Here is a 21,515-nt window from a genome sequence, read left to right on the forward strand (position 1 = left end):
GTCGGGTTCGAATCCCGGCCAGTGCATGATGAGAAAAGAACTTTTTTCTGATTGGCCTGGGACTTGGATGTTTATCTAGGTATATAAGTGTAGGTATTTATTATAAAATATAGTATCGTTGAGTTAGTATCTCGTAACACAAATTTCAAACTTACTTCGAGGCTAACTCAATTAGTGTAATTTGTCCCATATATATTTATCTATTTAATATAACCCTATTACAGGTGGAACTGTGTAATGGGTGGAATCTTATCTTTTTTATATTTTAGACTAGAGGCCGCCCGCGACTTCGTCCGCATGGAAACCCTATCAATCCCGCGGGAACTCTGGGATAAAAAGTAGCCTATGTGTTATTCTGGGTCTTCAGCTACCTACATACCAAATTTCATGGTAATCGGTTCAGTAGTTTTTGCGTGAAAGAGTAACAAACATCCATACAAACTTTCGCCTTTATAATAGTAGTAGGATAAATACTCTTAAGAAAATAATTTTGTAATCATACATACATACATATAATCACGTCTATATCCCTTGCGGGGTAGACAGAGCCAACAGTTGAAAGACTGACAGGCGTTCAGCTGTTAAGCTTAATGATAAAATTGAGATTCAATAGGTGAAAGTGTGAAGTTATACCCAATAAGGAAAAGACACTCACATACGTGAACTAGCTTCATCGGGGGAACGGGAAATAAAGGTCATTAAAAATTGTTTAGCCTTCTTTTCATTGAATTACCTATAAGTCAAACATGCTTTAGCCCATACATTGTACAATGTAAAACTAGTATAAACAATCGACAGTTGTCAATGTCAACGAAAACGGATACGGATACCTACTGTAATGCTGACATCAAATGCCAACAAAAATAACCAAGAAAAGAAAGAAGAATTTAATAAAACTTTTGTAAACCAAAACAATTTTAATTAAATAGTTAATTTAATACCTAAAAAGTGTAACAAAACGGTTATTTTTCATTTTTTCCAAATTAAATCTGTAATGGGCACTAAAAACATTAGTTTAACAAGTTTGTTGTGAGTCATACATCTCGTTATGATGTTACTTTTGTATGTTCCTGAGCTCAAGAAATAAAAATAACCAAAATGTCTGAGAGAAAGGGTACCAAAGCTTTAGAGCTCTGGTGTAAACGACTTGTAAAAGATTGTCCTAATGTTCACATTGAAAATATGACGACTTCTTGGCGAGATGGCATAGCTTTTTGTGCTTTGGTCCACCACTTCCGACCAGATCTAATGTAAGTTTTAGAGCGTAATAGTTATTAATGGAGAGAGTTGACGAAGCGAAATAAGTATACTTACTGGTATCGTAACAAATGGAAAGACGTCGTCTCTGCCTACCCCTCCAGAAAAGATTCTTAATAATTATGGATCTACATTATATTCGTAATTCTTAATAAGCTTAATTATATGATTACCAATGGAATCCACCTCAAATCTAAAATCATATTGACACTTCATTTTAAACAAAACCACAAAGTGTACTCAAATTGTTTTCCACAGAATTAAATGAGCTGAACAATTGTATTTACCTTACCTATTTCAGTGACTTATCTGCATTAAAATCTGAAAATATTTATGAGAATAACCAACTGGCATACAGTATTGCTGAAAAACATTTGGGAATCCCATCACTGTTAGATCCTGAGGACATGGTGGATAATGAAATTCCTGACAGACTCTCGATTTTGACCTACTTGTCTCAGTTCTACCAAAGACTTGCACATACAGGTAAATAATTAACTTGCTGAAGTAAAAAATATGAATAACTTAAATTGATATCACATATTTTAAGTGTAAAAATGGGCTCTTGCATATGAATGTAGCTGAAAATGATAAATTGGCTAATTGCAGTCTTTTTTTATTGCTTAAACTTTAATAAAATGACAGAATCAGTAAATTGTAAAATCATTAGATATTAATTTATTGAAATACTAACCGTAGCTACTGACTTTTTAAGTTAAGAAAAAAGTAATATAGTGTCATCTTTTATCTTTCAAAATTTATCTACTAATAATCTTGTTTATTAACAAACAGCTTAATATTTCAAGATTGTTTTACACAATTTTTGTAGGACAATATAAATCACTACTGGTTTTTAATTAGGTACCTGTATTCAATTTTGATAAGTAGATACTTATGTAGGTATTAAAAGTCCACTGCTTTTTTAATTAAATTTATTTACTCTGAAAACTTTTCAGTAAACACCAAGCCTTCTGATAGTGAAACAAAGTTATCTTCACCATCATCAAGCCAACCATCTGCAACTGTAAGTATTTACATCACTACTTAAATTTTGGGCATCTCCATTGTTTCTGTTGTGTTTGCATTACTTAATCCTACTGTCAGAATGTTGTCTTCTCTTGACTTTTCTCCTATACTTTGTAGGCACCAATAAAATTTGGCAAGACAGGACTTGATAAATGTGCTGCATGTGGTCTTCCTGTCTACCTCGCACAACGCCTTCTCGTTTCTCACAAACTCTACCACAGAAGATGCTTCCGCTGTTCTAAGTGCTCAGGCCATATAAACCCTAAGAATTATGAGTTGACTGAAGGATCTGAATTTGCCTGTGATAGTTGTAAAAATGAAAATATTTTATCTAAATATATTAACAATAATGATCAAATGGGTATGCTGGCATTTGACAGCAATGTTGTTGAAAAGGATGATGATATTTTAAAAGATGAACCAATTAGCCCAAAAATAAGACCACGGCCACAGTCTATATTAGGTAAGTGAAATGCCTTATTTCAATCTTTAAGTTTATGTTATAAATTATTTTTAAATTTCCTCTACTATTTATACTGCTTTTGTTGTTACATATTTGTTTCGTTATTTTCATTAATAAAGAAACAAATTTGAACACTAGTATATCTATACTACTGTTCAATATACATAGCTCAAGGCAGAGCTTTTGAAATTAATTATTTTAAAAAATGTAAAAATTATAATTATTTCATTATGCCGAGCTGAACAGGTTTTATAAAACATTTTTTTTTTTCTTTCAGACAAAATAAGTTTGTTTGAAAATAGCTCAGAAAAAGGTTCACCAATTGAAGAGAAAATGACTAATCTATCTTTCAAAGATGCACACACCACTAATGTAAATAATAAACATAATGATACAACCACTTCAATTACAAGTAATAGCAGTGCACCAACTGATGCATACAATACGTCACACACAATTGACGAAGCATATATGCCCTCTGATCACAATAGCCCAAATAAAGAATTAAAAATTGAAAACTCTTTTGACCTTAACATGCCAGAGAAAGTATATAAGAGCAATCTTCAAAAGTTTAATTTTCTGCAAACTCAATTGTCAAGTGTTGTTTCGGATGTAAATAGCACAGTAGATAGTGAGCAATTAGGATATGACAAATCAAACAAAGAAGACTGTAGTAGTAATAAATCTGAGAATGGTGACGATAATCATGACAAAATCGTAAAAGAAAATACTGATAGTATACTCAAAGAAGAAAGTAATGTCACAGATGATAATAGGATAGCACAAGGAAATGCTGCAACACATATAGAACAGACTGATATAGCAGCAGCTGAATCAAATCAACCAGAAGGAATGAGTATATGTGTTCCACCAAGAAGAAAAAAGAATGTCACTCCTGAAAAATCTAAACACACTATTGGTAAAGAAGATATGAAAATCAAAAGCTTGAATGACAAAAATTATCCCAAACATTTAAACCCTTTTTCTGATGATGAGGACGAGGTAAATATATTCATGATTAATTGTAGATCACTATGGGTTCTGGGTTTTAATTTAGTAGTTTTACTTATGCATATAGTTGTCAGCCTGGATCTTATTATAATAATGAGAAATAATATTTTTTCAACAAAAGTTCTTAAATTTGGCCTAATTGTTCAGTATTTAAATATATATATTTTTTTATCTTTTAATCAGCCCTGATGGCTATTCACAGAAGAGATGGCTTGTTGTCTGTCAGGTATTACAAATCAAGTTCATGTTTTGACTGGTAAAATTTACGTGACTACAATCGTCGCATATATTACTGTTACTTTTTTATCCATCAAATATTCCCTGGGATGTCTGCCTATTGTACTTTACAAATTGTAGTTGTTACAATAAAGAATAAATAAATAATATCTTATTTTGATATTATAGGAGGAGCCACCCAGTAAGCCTCCAAAAGAGCCACCTAAAAGTGCAAGCACCAATCCCTTTGGGAGCTCCGATGAAGAAGATGACGATGTCCCGCCTATTCCGACGAAATCCCAGCAAGAATCTAGTACACCTATGTAGGTATTATCAGAGTACACGTATATAAAGATAACATACAGAGGCAAGATTATGACGAGGCCAATAACCCACTTGCAAACTTTTCCTTTGAAGTGGTAATGTTTAAGTACATCACATACCTACAACTAAATACTTTCATTGTTCTGATCATTGTTTACAGGAAACGCCTTATTGCAGTAAATCCATTTTGGTCTGATGGTGAAGAACCTTCATCGGACGAAGAAGATACTCACATCAAAAAGTACTTACTTTATTTTTTTTAATTAAACGAATTCATATCAAACCTTCTCGGAAATCAATCAATTTCAACCTAATCTTTGTATTTTAACCGTAAGTTGAAAAATCCTGTCGAGAGTACCTTAATTCGAGAAGCTTGCATGAAAAATGTAATAATAACATAAGCTAAAGTAGTATGCAAGGAACATTTGAAAAAAAAAAGGAGTACACTCACCCCTCCATACATACAACATTTTTAACTTATCAACTTTAAAATAAAGAGGTGAAATTATATGTACTATTACTCAACTGCAGCGGCAAAATGTACAAATCCGCGATGACAACAAGCACTCCCAACTTGCCTGGCAGCGGCTTGCGGCGGAAGAAACAGCGCGCGCCGCCGCCGCCCGCGCCGCTGCAGCCGCGCGCGGCGCCCGCCGCCTCCAACGACGACGTCGCCAGCATCTCCTCGCTCAGCTCCTACAACTCTACGGCGCATTCCGATCAGGTTCTTCACTTTCTTTCTTTATTGTGGCAATATAACTTCTCCATGAGCTAATTTTATGCCAGTGTAGTTTTACTTTGTTTTCCTAAAACCTGATTGAGTTATCTTATAAAATTGTTTCAGAAATCCTTTGGTAAATCAACACCATTGCTGAAGAAAAAAAGATTAGCTCCTACTCCCGCTGACAGTGTGTCTACAGGCTCTGGTTACGAAGGGTCTATGGAGAAAGGTGTGGACACTTCGGGCACTCGAAATACGTCAATAGAAAGTAAGTAGTACCTTATCATTAAAACCTAAAACACCTCCAAAAACCAATCATTGTAACAACAATTATCTATAAATAAATAAATGAATGAACTAATGAAAAAATAAAAATGTCAATATTTTCTTCTTTCTCTTTTAAAACGATTCAGAAGGAAATAATTTTTTCATTGAAACATTTTTTGTTTTAAGTTGGTGTTCCAGGTTGGATTTATATCAGTGTCCTTTGTTGTTCCTGATAATTTAGAAAAGATCACTCCAAATCTTCCCCTGTTTTATAAGATGACTAATAGAAGTACTGCGTCAATGATGCAATACTCTACATATTCTATAATACTTTCCAACAAACAATTGTCTTAGGTATTCGCTAACAATACCGACGAAAAATACAAACTGGAAATACCAGATTCTTTGAGTGGTGTTATTGCGTGCTTTATAACTTGATAATAATACAGTGGTTAATAATAACCATTTTATCGCATTAATCTGATAATCATGAAGATACAAATGAATCATCCTTAAATTTTAACAGTTGTCATATTATCAAGTATATAAGTTGATACAAAAAATCTCCGGTGATGGGAATTTGTACAAATATATTATTAATTTGCACCTGCTTCAAAAATATCATCAGTCAAATTATGACAGAGAATTAGAGAACTTCTCTTTTGCCTATTCATAAAAGACGACTTAATATTACTCATATAATGTGTTTAAGTTAAGAGCAGCTGTCTGTATCCGTCTGTGGAATGCTCTTCCTGTTTACATACGAAAAGCCCAGACTATAAGCAGTTTCAAAGATCTGGTTAAGTCTCACTATCTTTCTTCACACACATATTTGTAGGTTGAATTATATATTTAATTTGTAGAGATAAATATTGTAAGTTATTTATATTAGGTTTAGGTATATTTATGCTTTGTATTTTTATTTATTTTTGAGTACCTTTTTATTTTTTAGTTTCCTCCCACCCTAAGGTTGACTGGAGGAGATTTCGTTAGCGATAAGTCCGCCTTTGTTCCTCATTACCCGTGATTTTTTGTTTTTCTTTTTCTTATGGTGCATTAAAGAATGTATCTACCTATCTTTTAGCTCCCTCCATCTTAATAAAGATCAGGAATAGGCAAGGCCAGAAAAAAATCTATTATATGAAGAATATAACAACAAAGACGACGCTTGACGACAGTTTAACTAGCTACGTGTGTCACTTCACTTTCACTACATAACAAAACGAAGTCGCTTTACTCTGTCTGGGATCATAGCTATAAGTATAGGAAATGTTTGCTTAAATCTTTAAAATTACCCAACATATTTTGTTGCGGGTTCTTATAAAATAGATGAGTTTTATAGGATAGTTCAAGAGAGTACTCTAATTATAAAACACATTTTTACTCATAACATTTGCCATGTAGGTGCACGTAAAACGAAAGGACCAGCTCCTGGCTTGCCGCTGCCCGAACGAAGGGAAGTGAAGCTTCAGATGTCCTCCGAAGACCTTCAAGTGCAACTGGACATGTTGGAGACGCAACAGTTGGGCTTGGAGAGGCAGGGCGTGCTGATCGAACAGATGATACGGGATAAGTGTGAGGGTAAACATTCCTATCTGCACATTCTATATATACACTGTAACTAACACTATTTTAAGTTCTCTCATAACAAAGTACATTTGTATAGTAACCTTTACTCACATTATAATAAAGAGCTAAACTTTGTTCCTTTGATTCATTGTTTGTTTGGCAGGGCTTCTTTTCAGAAAACGTTACTGAACCGACTACGAAAATTATTTCACCGTTAAAAAGGTTTATTATCTGCGGGCGTTATAGGCTTTGTATGTACCAAGGACAAAGCCATGGCCAGCTAACGTGGGTTGCTAGAAGTTTACCAGTCAACAGCCTACTATAGCTCATATGCTCAATAAGTGGACTTAATGCTATAAGCATTAAATAAATAAAAAATATATACGGAACAATACAAGGGATTAATATTTCAATTCAATATATTTGCACTACATTTAATCGCACCTTGTATTTAATCACATGTTTTCACCGCTTATCATACATATTGGTTCACATTTAGGATAAAGATATAATCCGCGCAAATTGCTTTTGTCTTGGAACTATATCGGGAGTTGATCGTTACGTCAGCCAAAACATATACTTGTATAAGTGACTGTATAGTCAGGATACAAATATGTTAATCATGAAGTTATTAATTTAATATCAATCATTATCATAAGAGGTAGTGATAATCTTAATGATTTTTGCCTGATGATTGCAATGATATCTGATCATTATCTCAGTGGCAATCCAGTCAAGCATAACCTGTTTGACTTGTGCCCAACACAATGTTTTAACAATCTAGAAATAAACGGAAAACCATATTATAATTAAATTTATATCGTTTTGTATTTGTACAATTTTAGAAATCTAGAAGCAAAAATCAGTATTAAACAACAATTTAATATTGCAATGTAAACACTGCATGTTTATTTTTTTAGAGGCTATGGATCTAGTTCGATAGTGTTATTTTACTTCTATAACAAAAAATAAGCTTAAGATGACTTACATACATACATATAGTTACGTCCATATTCCTTGCGGGGTAGACAAAACCCACAGTCTTGAAAAGACTGAAAGGTCACGTTCAGCTGTATGGCTTCATGATGGAATTGAGATTTAAATAGTTACAGGTTGCTAGCCCATCACTTGGAAGTTTATTGGCCTATCTCTTAGTCGCATTTTATTACTTCCATGGGAAAATAAAATAAAATTAAAAGAAACACAAAGATTAGCGACTGTGTGTGTCGTAAGAGTCGTTTGTCAATAATGTAGAATATTTGGGAATTAATGTAGACGTATATGAGGTTGTCATAGGGCTAATTTTACACCAAAACTAATTTAAGATTATTGATTGATATTTCATGTCTATATGTTTGTATGCGCATAATTGAATCGCGTGTAAAAACTCACGCGAAAATTTTAGTATTCTATGTTATTTAATTTTGGTTTGGTCATCTCTGGCTCTGGTGACGGGCTAAAATTAGTGGTAAGGATTTTTATAAAATGTTTTGATTTAAAAAATAAATGTAGAGGACATAGTACAATTAAAAATTAGTCTTTAATAATGTTTTTCTAGAAATTTATATAATATCAAAACCGACAGTGTTTTCGAATAATTGGTTTTATTTTATCTCATAATATTATGGAATCTACTTCACTTCAATGTTGGCACAAATATTTTGCTTCAAGAACGTTTGAGAAGCGACAAATGCCTATGTAGAATAAGGACAAGCTTTACAATATCACCTTGTAACAATAACGATCATAAATTCTTCACGCGTAAATCACACCTCGGACAACAATTGAATAATAGTGATGAAATAATTTTGTTTACGACAGGCGACGACGCGGCTCCGGTGCCTCAAGAGGAAGTGGAAGATTTAGTGATACAACTGTGCGAATTGGTCAACGAGAAGAACGACCTCTTCAGAAAACAGACGGAACTCATGTATATGTGAGTCATTTGTTTAATGAAATCCTATTCCACTCCCCAAATAGAATAAGAACGCCTTTAAATTTATTTATATTGTGTGACGAAGATCATTTACTTACTTACTTACTGCTGGTCATGTAGCGAAGCATGTAGTAAAAAACGTGACCTTCTTTTTTACTGGACTTAGTCTTGGTTACATCCTCAACTCTCTGGAGATAAACCCGCAGTGCATCTTTAAACGTGTTCCCCGTACGTCTGACCTCTGCAACTTAAGTAAGGAGACCTAACTCATAGTCCTACTCAAGTAATTTTATTGGAAATTAGTTTTATGGTAATGCTGCGCTAGCTGTGCGGAGTTTCACAGAGAGACCGTGTGAGAACTCCTGCATTCGTGACAACCTTTATGTCCATGACATAGCAGACAAAATACAAGAGAGCCTTCTGGTCACGTTTTGCGGAAGCCTGCAGGCTATCTGGAGAACAAGTGTCCGCCGGCATCGCCGGGCCCGGGTAGAAGTTTAAAAAATCTAATTTTTTAATTTAAAACAGTTTCCGCTGTACGAGCCATTTACTTTCTATAGTCATATTTTTGTACTGGCTTTGTTCCAGGCGCATTTAGGCGCGACATTTCAGGTCAACGCAAGTGTTAAAATATTTTGCTATTGACAGCTCCTGAGGCGCAGCGGTAGTGTGCTTGTCTCTGAGAAAAAAAACCCAGGGTTTGAATCCCGCCCATGGCATGCTGAAAAACTAACTTTTTATCATTATCCTGGGTGTTTAATGTTCATGATTCATTGCCCAATGTAATATTGTTAAGTCAGTATCCCATAACGTAAGGCTCGAACTTACTTTGGGGCTAGCTCAATCGGTATGATTTATCTGGTTTAGATTTGTTGACTTTTCAGACGGCGACAACAAAGATTAGAACAAGAACAAGCCGATATCGAGCACGAAATCAGAGTGATACAGTCGCGGCCAGCTGTTAATCGTATCGATGCTGATAAGGTATCTGTATTTACGTTATTTGATTAATACCATGCGATACCCCAATGGACTTTTAATGATTGCCAATTTTGTCCAAACTGAAGTGCTAATTAATAGATAAGACTTCATACATTTATTTATTTATTTTAAGATTGTCTCTTACAGAAATAATATTGCATTTTTTATACTAGCTTTACCCACAGCAAAGAAAGAGTCTTTGATAGTCTTTCTCATATTCCTGTAGTAACGTAACTGGTAGAATGGTACAGAATGATACAGACTTCAAAAAAATATTTTATCACGATATAAGAACTTTTATACCGATTGCATTTAATACCGAATACATATTTACTTTGTTTAGGCTCGCGAGGAACAATTGGTATCGCGACTGGTGGAGATCGTGCGCTTGAGAGACGAGTTAGTACAGCAGATCGACGCAGAGAGGCGCCGCGAACGACAAGAAGACCTCGCCATAGCTGCCTCTATCGCCAGCAAGAGAGGTTTGTATTGTACCATGTCTTAGTATGTAGGTAGTTATTGTGTATGGCTTCATACATACATACATACATATTATCACGTCTATATCCCTTGCGGGTTAGACAGAGCCAACAGTCTTGAAAAGACTGATAGGCCACGTTCAGTTATTTGGCTAAATGATAGAATTGAGATTCAAATAGTGACAGGTTGCTAGCCCATCGCCTAAAATAAATAATCTCAAGTTTGCAAGCCTATCCCATAGTCGCCTTTTACGACATCCTTGGGAAAGAGATGGAGTGGTCCTATTCTTTTTTGTATTGGTGCCGGGAACCACACGGCAATATGGCTTCATTATGATACAGAATTAGGGTCTATCTCTACTGGCGGCCATCATGCGCGTGGTGATGAGTTAGTTCAGCTAATAGACGCAGAAAGGCGGCTTAACCGATAAAAAAAAAATCTCAAGCATTGCGTTCAATCGAGTAATTTATAAAGTTTCAATTCATCTCTTTAATTACAGCACAAAGAAATAGTGAATCCAACAGCTCATCAATAAAGTCTGCAGACGCTGTTGTTTCGCCAAAGAAGAGTAAGGTAAAAGACAAAGTAAAAAAACAGTTGAAGAAAGCAAAACATACATTAATTTCGAAGAAAAAGGAAGACGCTGATCGAAAGGAGGAAAAAGAAAAAAAATCTCCTAAGTGACTTTGACATAAATGGAAAATGATGGATTTTATCTTCAGTCTTTTTTTTTGCTAATATCGCTAAAATTTATTTATATGGAGAGAGAAGAACCTAATCGTTTGATCAGAGAATTTATTTTGTTTTAAAATATATTGTTCACTAGTTAGTTATTGAAATTCACGTAAAGAAATAATTTACACCGGAGGTCTGCCTCTGTCTGTCTCTCTTTTTGCTCTCCAATATCTAATCAAACGTATAAATTAAGCTAATCGGCTGCGAGTTGTGGTACTGAAAGTACTTAACAAAGACTGAAACATTCCACTAATAAAAATATTATTTCTTAATGAGTGTAGATTATAATGTCAGGTTGGTTAAAAGTTTATTTTAATGTTATTCTGAAAACCTTTAAAAGGTGTCTCTTTCTTAAGTGACTGCAATTATAATTAGTATTTATAATAAAAATATGAAGGAAACGTGCCAGAAAATTTAGTATCATATTTTTTAAATGTACCACATGAATCTCACGCTTGTTGCGTTACATTAAAATCTTATGGTAAACATTACAAAAGCACGTACTTTGTTCACATAATATATGAGTGTACAAACCTTGTCGTATTACTGACAGGTTTGATTAATCAGTGCGATTAGAATATACGCGAAGTTTTATTGATTTTATGTCAAAAAGAATAAAATAATTGTATAATATAATCTCTTTACGCTTAAAACCCTTTTTAATTTTTATTTTCAGTGTTATTTTATTATGGTTGTTTATTGGAAAATTTTATGTAGAAAAAATGTATACAGAAGGGTCATTTACATTTAATAAATAACAAATTAATATGTGCACGCTGTTTATACATGATAATAGAAATGCACAATGTTATGCTAATACATGCCTGAAACCATTTATTATTAATAGATTTATTTTATTTCGCGATTATTTTTATATTTTAAGAATTTTACATTAGCTAAAGTGTAACGAAAAAAGCATGGCAGTGATGTTTGTCACGTCACTGTAATAAATAAAGCGCTCTCCTTGAGGTTGACTCGAAGAAATCCCTCTTAGGGTTAAGTCCACCATTGCGCATTATTGTTTTAGTCATACTATTTTTCATTCCATTGTGTTATGCGCCACCGGCGCCACCCGCAGTCTGCGTAGCACATCCAACACCAATTTTTACTTCCACTCTTTTACTGTACAAGCTGTCAGTCTATAGAATGCTCTCCCTGTCGATATCAGGAAAGCCCAGACTATTGATAGTTTCAAAAATCTCGTTAGGTTTCATTATCTTTCTACTCTACATGTATTTATGTGTATTTATGCATATTTTTATGTATTAGATATATATTCTGCGTGCATTATATTATGTTTAAACATTTATTTATCTTGCTCTGCGCCAACGCTAATCTCCTGTTTGGTTTCCTTCCACTCAAAGGTTGACTGGAAGAGATTGCATTAGCGATAAGTCCGCCTTTGTACCATCTCTATCTGTTTTGTATGTTTTACTTTTATGGTGCAATAAAGAGTTTTATCTATCTATATCTATTTAAGTATGGATGATATCCAGAACAACTAGATATTTTTAATTATAATTTCGGATCAAATACATTTTATACGCCATTTTTTATTGATAGGTAAAATATATTTTAAATATATTATAAAAAAATCTTATTTTATTTGTATTTTGGGCTTTACTTTTTATTTTAAGCTTAAGAAAGATTTTGTTTGGTTTAATCCTATAAATTACACGAGAGTCTTATGATATTTCAGTTTTATGATTTCAAAAGAGAGATTGTAGCCGACCGTGATCTTCAACAGAGTATTAATTGATCATTATTATTATTTTTAATTTGTTTAATGTTAGAATGAATAGTTTTATAAGGTAATTGAAGAATTCAGTTTTCAATTTTCTTTATTAAAATGTTTTTAAAAATTGTATGATCACAACTGTATGTCGAAAAATGGGTATGTTCTTATTTCACCAATCGCCAAAATTTTCATATAACGCAGTTTTTAATAATAAGTATAATATCAAGGATTATGATTGATTACAACAATTAAATAACTAATGAATACGAAATTCAGCAAAAAAAATCTATTGTTTGGGTAACCTAAATAAAAGTTGATGTCTTTTTCTTGGAAAATACATACCTACCTACATGTATACGCTATAGTCGTGAGTGCACATGAGAAACTAAAAATGTCTTAAGAATTACTTTTGCTGTTATCAATAAAATTATTTGAGAAATGTATTTAAAAAAAAATATGATAATGATTCCTTTACTACGTAAAATTTTTTAATGAAATCGAATGTAAGTACCCTTTCGAACTGAATGCGAATTTACATCTTATGAAGATTAGACGGCGGAGGTGACTCATAAGACTTATTATTTGTGATTACATAATGTTACATGTGTGTATGTCATACTCTAAAAACCTTTTTTATAGCTATATTGACCATTTATTGCGTAATTTATAGTATTTATATAGCAAAAAGTCAAGTAAATACAATATTAATGTAGCTTTCAAATAAAAAGGAACTACAGTGGTTAAATATTATTTTATTTGGAGTCTTAATAAAAAAATGTTACCTATATAGGTAACAGACATTTTCAGTAAATTATAAGATCGTCGGCCATTATAATAAATCAATTGTAAAATATATAGGTACTTATCGATTTAAATATACTTATATTTTAGAAAAACAATAATACTCTCGTCTTTCGAATTTAATTTTACTTACACGTTTTTGTATTATGTACTAATGAATAAATGTTAAACATAGTTTTTTTTTCCAAAAGTCGATTTACTGATGATTATTTATAAAATATGATTATATATGTACTAATTAAGTGCACTTAACACAAACCAGCACAAATTTATATTAAACATACTATGACTTGATAGTCGTCGACTGTCGTTTTATTCCGTACTTCATCTCGACTTATGATTTATCTCATTAACTTGAACACAACTTTTTAAACACAAAAATATGAAATACGACACATTTTTTTTTCATAAAGCTATTTGCTTTATGAAAAAAAATAAGTTAAATTTTGGGTGAATGTGTGTGTATATCGCGTCTTGTCTCGGTGTGAACTGACTATTGATAGTATTAATTGTGCAGTGAAATAAAGTGCTCTATATCACATTATCACACATATTTACAACCCATTTTAATTTGGTTTTTCTTTCATGGGATGAGTTTTCGCAATTTTACGAAAGACCCGGCAAAAATTGGTTTTCTGAAAAGTTATTTACGGATAATTTTTACCAATAACTTATGTATGATACAACAACAACTGCATTTTACCTGCACTAATTTTATTGTTATTAATTTTTAAATATTTTTTATAGACACACTTGTACCCAATAAGTACAATAATAATTGCCAAAACATCACTATGAATAAATAGATTTTCATGCTATTTATTTAATACATTTATCACGTTTTTAATTATCTTATTATTTAGTAATTTGTAGTTTTTTTAGGATTTTCAAAATTATACAATAAAAATGTTGTAGTATTTTCAATTATTCTATCAATATACCTACCTACTTATTATCCTAGTGAGGCCAATATTATTGTTTCGACTTTATTCCACAAAATGTAAACCAACAAAAATTGTAATACCAAAAGCCAACATAATAATGAGATAGATACGTTTGTAAAAGATAAAGTAAAAAAAAAGATGTTATTCCTGAATATAAAATAATTATAGCTACAAACTCTCTCACAAACTTAATATGCTTAGTAAGTTGCTTATTTATTGTCAAAAATGTTTGTATTTATAACTAAAGCAACAACTTTTGAGATGAAACTTAAGCTATTATAGATCTCTATACTTAACTAAATATAATTATACTATCTAAGTAAAAAGTAAATAAAATACTATTAAGAAGCGTAAGTATTATCTATCTCGATTCTGAGGTTCGAGTGTTTTGATTTGGCAAGTCTGCCTCTTAAGTCATCTGAGGACTTGTGCTTCTTTGACTTCAAAATCTGTCTCAAATCACTCCTCGCACCGCCACTATTCTGCTTAGTTTCTAATCTTGACCACACACTTTCACTTCTTGTTTTACTAGTTACTTTTTGTACTCTGCTCATAATATTATGATCAACACTGTCTGATGAAGAATCTTCACTGTAGTTATCATCTGCAACTGGGACTTTAATCCCTAGCCTAGATTGTACACTTTCTTTTTGCATCTGTCTCTTACTTGCTACTTGGTTCCTAAATTTATCTGATAAAATTGTTGATTCCCGAGGCACATAATTACTACGACAATTTATCACTTCAATAGACAGAGGAGCAAACGTCTCCCTGTCTTCTGATGCTTCTCTAGAGAGTTGTACATGTTGTTTTTTTTTTATTTTGGATTCTTCGTCGTCAGCATGCATTCTCATTCTGGGTGTTTTAGATTTACTCTTCCATTCTGAATCTGAATCACTATTTTCACATTCTTCAACATTGTGTGTTCGTTTCCCAAGTCGCATAGCGAGCTGCCTATTCTTTATTTGAATACTTTCACTATGTTCTTCCGAATCATCTTCATAAGCATGCTTAGGTGGCAATTTTCTGTGGAAAATTTCTTGGTGGTCATATACACCCCAAGATTTACAGAGGTCACCCCAGGGATTTTTACAAACAGAATCCATAGTTTGATCACAGTAAATATCAGACTGCTTGATTTCAGGTTTTTGTTTTGTTACTTTTTTATCACCATTTGTTGCAAATCTAATTAAAATGAAGTCTTGCTTTGGATGTGGAACTCCTTCCCTCCAATGGTGAGGTGATTTTTTAGCAAGCATATCTTTTATTTCTTCATTTTTAATTTCTCTAGAATGGACTAATATTGCTAATGCTGCTGATATATGATCCTGGCATACAACATTACCTGTAATGGAAAGGTTCAGGTTAAAAATAGTAATTAATCTATTAATTTCAGTGATAGCGCGAGTGATGATACACTCAGCAGAATCATGCTATTTTGAGTGAGTCTTGTTCTTGAAACAAAAGCTGACAATGCCACTATAAATGCACAATGCAGGGCTTGGAAAACTGTACATTTATTCGAAACGTTATCAACTTTTTACCTACAGAACAATTTGTTTCTTTAAACATTGAGTAGTAATTTTGAAAAACAAAACATGTAACGTTTTACAACTGGCCAGTACTACATGTGAAAAGTGGTTGGTAGGTACTATTTAATGTGTGGGCTTAATTGAATGACATAAAGCATGAAATGAAGCGATTGTTTACATAAATTTCAACATCCCGCCCACCAAGGACTTGTCCTTTAAAAAACAGTCTACAAGAACTTAAATTCACTCAAATCAAAAAGAAATATCTAAAGAAATAACCTAAGGAATATTTACATACGTATTCAGTTATATAGAAACAACGAGTGAATCACTAAGGCAGAAAACAAACTTTAATTAAAAAACATTTCAAAAATTTGTCCTTGCATTTTATGGTAACTACACGAGTGATATTATCTTTGCCTAAAATAACAAAAGCGAGAAATGTGCAGCGAAGGTAAAATTGCTAACACTGAGAAAAACACCTCCACAAGCTTATTAGGAGAAATATTCCTAAAGAATTGGAGTGCTACAAGAGAAATATAATCGATAAGACAACTGAAAGAAACAATAGCCGTAACGTTAGTCAAGGTCGAAAACTTTAAACTGCTGGATGATAAAGATGAGGTTGTTATCAATAGAGACTAATTACATCATATTACGAAAGAGTTCTAGAAAAGACTTTACACCAGCAAAACTAGACCTGACCTGAATTCTGGCGAAGAACGACACGGGAGACGATAAAGTCCAAAATGTAGGCTCAGAGGATATACCTGATGTTCCTTCAAAGGAGATAGCGGTTGCACTTCGACATATGAAGAATCGACGCGGTCTCGGTGAAGATGGCGTCCTACAAGAGATGTTCAAGGCAGATTCTAAACTTCTACTGGAGACTTTGGCTATGCTCTTTACTAAGTGCATACTAGAAACCTAAGTCGCAGCATCGTGGAACAATGTTGTCATAACCCTTATACACAAAAAAAGGGGACATTAAGAAGCTAGACAACTACAGACCAAAAAGCCTTCTGTTTCGTCTATACAGAACATGTGATGGCAGATTTTTGGTCATGATTAATCGCTAATGACCACTCACACTCTTAAAACAAGTGCAATAAACACAGTAAACCATTAATGCACATTTTTATTGACTATGAAAAGCCATTTGACTCAATAGAGGACGATGTTCAGCATTACACTCCACGGCCTGAAGGGCATTGATTGGATTTGCAGCAGAATGAAAGTGACCAACGTTGTGCGTAATACAGCCATGATAAGTGGTGTTGAGTTTGAGTGGACAAGAGCTGAGCACATTGCTCAGATGGAATCCAGCCGTTGGAGCAGGCCTTGCAGCCTAGTCCTTGAATGGAGACCAAGAGCTGATACCCGCGGCGCGCGCGCGAAAAGGCTGACCACCACAAAATGGGCTGATGACATCAGAAGCCACAGAAGCCATGATTGGATGACACGGGCAAAAGACCATCACCAACTGGAATGAAAGGGAAGGAAGAACTGACTATAGGAAATGCTTACATATATGATCATTATCATATAAGCCTCTTCTATAGCCAGTTCAACTATGAAAGGTGAAATGAAAAAAAAATACTTGTTGTCCTAGTTCTAAGGAGTAGGTATATACATATTCATACATGTTGCTGTGTGCCATCCTCTGACCTTGATTAACTGAGTTGCGTTTTCATTCGAAGGAAATTTTGCAAACTGAACAATTTAAAACCATATTAAAACATTATTTTTAAATAACGTTTACAAGCCCTGGCACCATGATCATATAATTAGAGACTAAACACTCACATTTGCTCCCTGTTTTTCCTTAAACTAATAACCCCCTTTTATAATAACTTATGATAAATTATTTAAATAACAAAACTTACATGAATTTTCATCCAACTTCTCTAAGGACACTGGCTTAAAATCTTCTAAATATTCAAATACATCCTTTGTACTCAATCCATTTACTCCACTCAAATGGATAGTATCAAAACGGAAATGCCTTTCATTGCCACTTTCAATTCCACAGTTGGCATATAGTTCATCAATTTGCCTTTGGGTAACCACTCTGCTGCCAGTCAAATTAAGACCAAATCTTTTAGCTCTCTCCTCAATTTTGGCTGCATCTATCTTTTCCAGTTTCTGCACTATCAAGCCAGACTTCTCTGCTTTGTACAACTGCAAAAGATGACAAATTCATGACTTTGTATACAAAAGGTTATGAAATAGATCTACAATTTACATATAATTAACAAAAACAATTTCTTATATAACATAAAGATACTAATTGAGATGAATCCACGGCAGTACTGCGAATTGAGGTTTTTCCAGGAATCAAAAGTAAAAGTAAGAGATATTGAATATCATACTCACCACGGTACAATCAACATTAGATTCAGCTATTGATTTTTCAAGATTATCGACAAACATTTCAGTGTCATCGCTCATTTCACCTTCCTCTCGTTCTTGATCCATAATAGATTTAATAACGACTGATAAAAAACACGTTAGATTGAGAACAGCGTGTTATTTTGATGCTCTTGAGTCTTGTTTGATATTGGTCCAGCTAAGTGGTCACTAGGAATGTGAAAAAATTATCGATTATGGAAATAATTGATTAAAATCGATTTTTTTAAAGTAAAAATCGATTTTAATACGTGATTTTTTTCAAATTAATAATCGATTTTTTATAATCATGCAATAAATGTACTCCGACATTACGTTTGGTCTTCTGGCTTGGAGCCCGGAACGCGAACTGCCAAAGAATACTATCATAGCTCCATAATATTACATTAAAACCATCTGTGCATTCTTTCTGTGCTTTTAAAACAGTTGGTTTAAATGTTTCATTTAATCAAACATTCACTAGATGGATAGTCGATGATCTGTATTTTACCGACATTCGGTCGATATGTAATTCGTTATTCGTTTTTGGAACTTCATTTTTCAAACTTGTTTGTTTTAAAATTTTGTGTTGATTTTATAAGAACTTACTGCTTCTGTTGTTTATTTTAAATTAATAAATTTATTGATATAATTTAAACGGCGTTCATCAATATAATAATATCGATAATTTTCTTAAGAAAAATTGATTATTTATTAATCGATTTTTCATACTTAATAAAAAGTCCGATTTAATAAAAATCGATCTTTTATCAGCAATGTCACATCCCTAGGTTAGGTGGTCACAAACTTAATAGACATAGTAGTGGTTACAAACGTAGCATAGTGGTTATCTTTGGAGCATAGAATATATAATGTCAAGACAGACGCTCATTGGTTCTCCCTTTAGTCTCTTTGTATGCGCATAGCGCTGGTGTCGCATCTGTCGCTAGTGATTTGCAAGATAAATGATGTCACTCGCTTGTCGACATTAGGCACATGCCTACTAGATATCGAAAAATGCTGCTGGGGTTTTTCATTGATCGTTAATTTTATTAATTTCTTAAAATAAAACAAAGTTGCATTATTTATGTACGTACGGTCGCGTTCATAATTGCAGTCCTAGTTCGCAAAACTTTATAGCTTGCACCGCTGCTATCACTCACACATTCACATAAATAACACAATAAACAACAAGCGGTGAAGCGTTGGGTAACGCGCCATCAAGAAGAGGGTAGTGAAAAAAAAAAGTCGTCCGCTAATCAACACAGCGACACGCCACACAGCGGAGATCCATGGTGGAACAGTACGAAAATAATGGCTTCATACCGACCAGAATATTTGCGGAACAATTCGACACATCAGTGGTTACTGTTCGTCGAGTTTGCACCGTGAGGGACTGCACCACAGACAGCCAGCAAGAAAGCCGTATTTATCCGAAATAAATAAGCAAAAACGTTTTGTTTAATTTGCTCGGCAGTATTTGGATTTTGACTGGGAAAAAAGCGATATTTACGGACGAAAAGTTCGTTTATGTCATCACAACACGGTAGGCTTCTTTTATGGCGAAGAAATGCAACTCGATATGAAGAAAAAAATATTGTGCCAAATATGGAGTCTGGACACATATCTGTAAATATGTGGGGCTGGATGAGTGCTGCTGGACCTGGGGAACAGGTGTGGATAGCAGGACGCGCTGCAGCTGCTCATTATGTGCAAGTGCTGGAAGAAACCATGTTACCAACTGTGCGGTGTATTTATCCGATTGATGATATGCCAACAATATCATTTGTGCAAGACAACTGCCCTGTGCATTGAGTCCATAAAGTGCGTGAAAGGTTCTACCAATTTATATAAAAAGTACTAATTACTTATATAGTATTTTAAGGACAGCTTCAATATCTTTTCTTTATGAAAACGAATAATTAAGCTGTAACCTTAATAACAGGAGATAAGTGGATGATACAATTAGTGTAATATACTATATATGCATAGCTTTATATAATCATCAATATGTAAATAAAACTATAGGTAAACTGTTTCAATAAAATTGACTAATTTTAATTATTGAATGTTTTATTTTCCTCCCTCTTCTTTAATATTTCTTGCTGATTTCCGTGTTTGAAGACACGGGTATTGTTATTCTTAGATATCAGTTAGTCAGTTACTTAGTTCAAATGGCACCTTGAAACATTAAAAATTGTCAGTAACACTAAAATTGACAAAAAAAAATCATTGAATAACTTCGGAATCCAAGTAACGCTAGTAACTAGAACAAGCGAGTGTGAGCAAGCGAGATTATCTAATATATCTTAGATCTCACTTGCTCACACGAAGTAATAAAATTGCTACCCAATAACTTTCAAAGGAACCACTACCTATGTTAACGTCGTGTGCAGAAAAACTTTCAACCTTATTGAAATGACATAAGTCTGGCAGTCGCAGGCTTCCCTCTATAGGCAAATCTTATGCAAATAATGAGAGACGACGATATCTCGATCAACAATTATCGGGGCCAGTTCGGCCATCGTTGATTACCGTCTCTTTCTGTCTTGTTATGTTATATGTCATAGAATAATAAACTGTTTTACTTAGTAATCATTGGTATTAAAGACCGTATTAATTTAAAGGAATATATTCTTTTTAAATATGCATGTGTGTGTATATCTAGTGGAACCACAGTGCACGCTATTTTAACCCGTAAGAATTTGAAAACTATGACTGCAGATATGAACGCGATCGTACATAAACATAACATTTTCTAAATGGGATGCAAGGTAACGCCTTTAAACATGAACATAACTATGTATCTACTACAGCTACCTTTCTCCCTCTCGCCCCTGCGTGTTTTCCTGGCCTATGGTCCGCTTTCCGCCATTTTTTCCTTGTTCCAGATAGTCAGCAAGCGTCCGCAACACATGGTCGTACTAACATGGGCGTTTCTCTTACATTTACTACTTTTGCTTCCAAAGTGTTCCAATTTGCAAGACGTAATTGTGGTCATTAAAATGTCTTGAGCTCTTGAATTTACATCTATAAAATTATATTTACCTAATTCCGATAGTTAAATTTCATATATTTTGTCACTTCGTCACTTAAGTAATTTGGTTACTACTAGCCATGTGGTTC

The 21,515-nt window shown here is 33.6% G+C and overlaps 2 protein-coding genes across 3 annotated transcripts; one reads left to right on the forward strand and one right to left on the reverse strand.

Moving 5' to 3' along the window:
* The first annotated feature begins 28 nt into the window (after positions 1-28).
* On the forward strand, positions 29-12,618 carry LOC106139115 (MICAL-like protein 1). 2 transcript variants are annotated; one of them, XM_060954864.1, is made up of 14 exons: positions 29-1,250; positions 1,559-1,743; positions 2,214-2,281; positions 2,401-2,746; positions 3,024-3,748; positions 4,163-4,296; positions 4,458-4,538; positions 4,829-5,021; positions 5,142-5,286; positions 6,690-6,866; positions 8,676-8,790; positions 9,675-9,774; positions 10,115-10,253; positions 10,751-12,618. In XM_060954864.1, the coding sequence occupies exons 1-14, from the start codon at positions 1,099-1,101 to the stop codon at positions 10,933-10,935; spliced, it is 2,745 nt and encodes a 914-aa protein (XP_060810847.1). In that variant the 5' UTR covers positions 29-1,098; the 3' UTR covers positions 10,936-12,618. The 2 variants fall into 2 exon arrangements, with proteins under 2 accessions (XP_060810847.1, XP_060810848.1); XM_060954865.1 differs by having other exon boundaries at positions 6,690-6,860.
* Positions 12,619-13,459: 841 nt separating this feature from the next.
* Positions 13,460-18,570, reverse strand: LOC106139116 (nuclear cap-binding protein subunit 3). The gene is made up of 3 exons (XM_013340486.2): positions 18,378-18,570; positions 17,888-18,182; positions 13,460-15,814 (listed from the first exon to the last, which is right to left on the reverse strand). The coding sequence occupies exons 1-3, from the start codon at positions 18,477-18,479 to the stop codon at positions 14,811-14,813; spliced, it is 1,401 nt and encodes a 466-aa protein (XP_013195940.2). The 5' UTR covers positions 18,480-18,570; the 3' UTR covers positions 13,460-14,810.
* Positions 18,571-21,515: the final 2,945 nt, after the last annotated feature.

The sequence above is a fragment of the Amyelois transitella genome, chromosome 5 (assembly GCF_032362555.1).
Source record: "Amyelois transitella isolate CPQ chromosome 5, ilAmyTran1.1, whole genome shotgun sequence".
NCBI classification, from domain to species: domain Eukaryota; kingdom Metazoa; phylum Arthropoda; class Insecta; order Lepidoptera; family Pyralidae; genus Amyelois; species Amyelois transitella.

Coding starts and splice junctions, on each gene's coding strand:
- LOC106139116 (XM_013340486.2), bottom strand. CDS start 18,479: ATGGATCAAGAACGAGAGGAAGGTGAAATGAGCGATGACACTGAAATG. Junction 18,183..18,377: donor CTAATGTTGATTGTACCGTG/GTGAGTATGATA, acceptor CATCTTTTGCAG/TTGTACAAAGCAGAGAAGTC. Junction 15,815..17,887: donor GAAGTTGGATGAAAATTCAT/GTAAGTTTTGTT, acceptor TTTCCATTACAG/GTAATGTTGTATGCCAGGAT.
- LOC106139115 (XM_060954864.1), top strand. CDS start 1,099: ATGTCTGAGAGAAAGGGTACCAAAGCTTTAGAGCTCTGGTGTAAACGA. Junction 1,251..1,558: donor CACTTCCGACCAGATCTAAT/GTAAGTTTTAGA, acceptor TACCTATTTCAG/TGACTTATCTGCATTAAAAT. Junction 10,254..10,750: donor CTCTATCGCCAGCAAGAGAG/GTTTGTATTGTA, acceptor CTTTAATTACAG/CACAAAGAAATAGTGAATCC.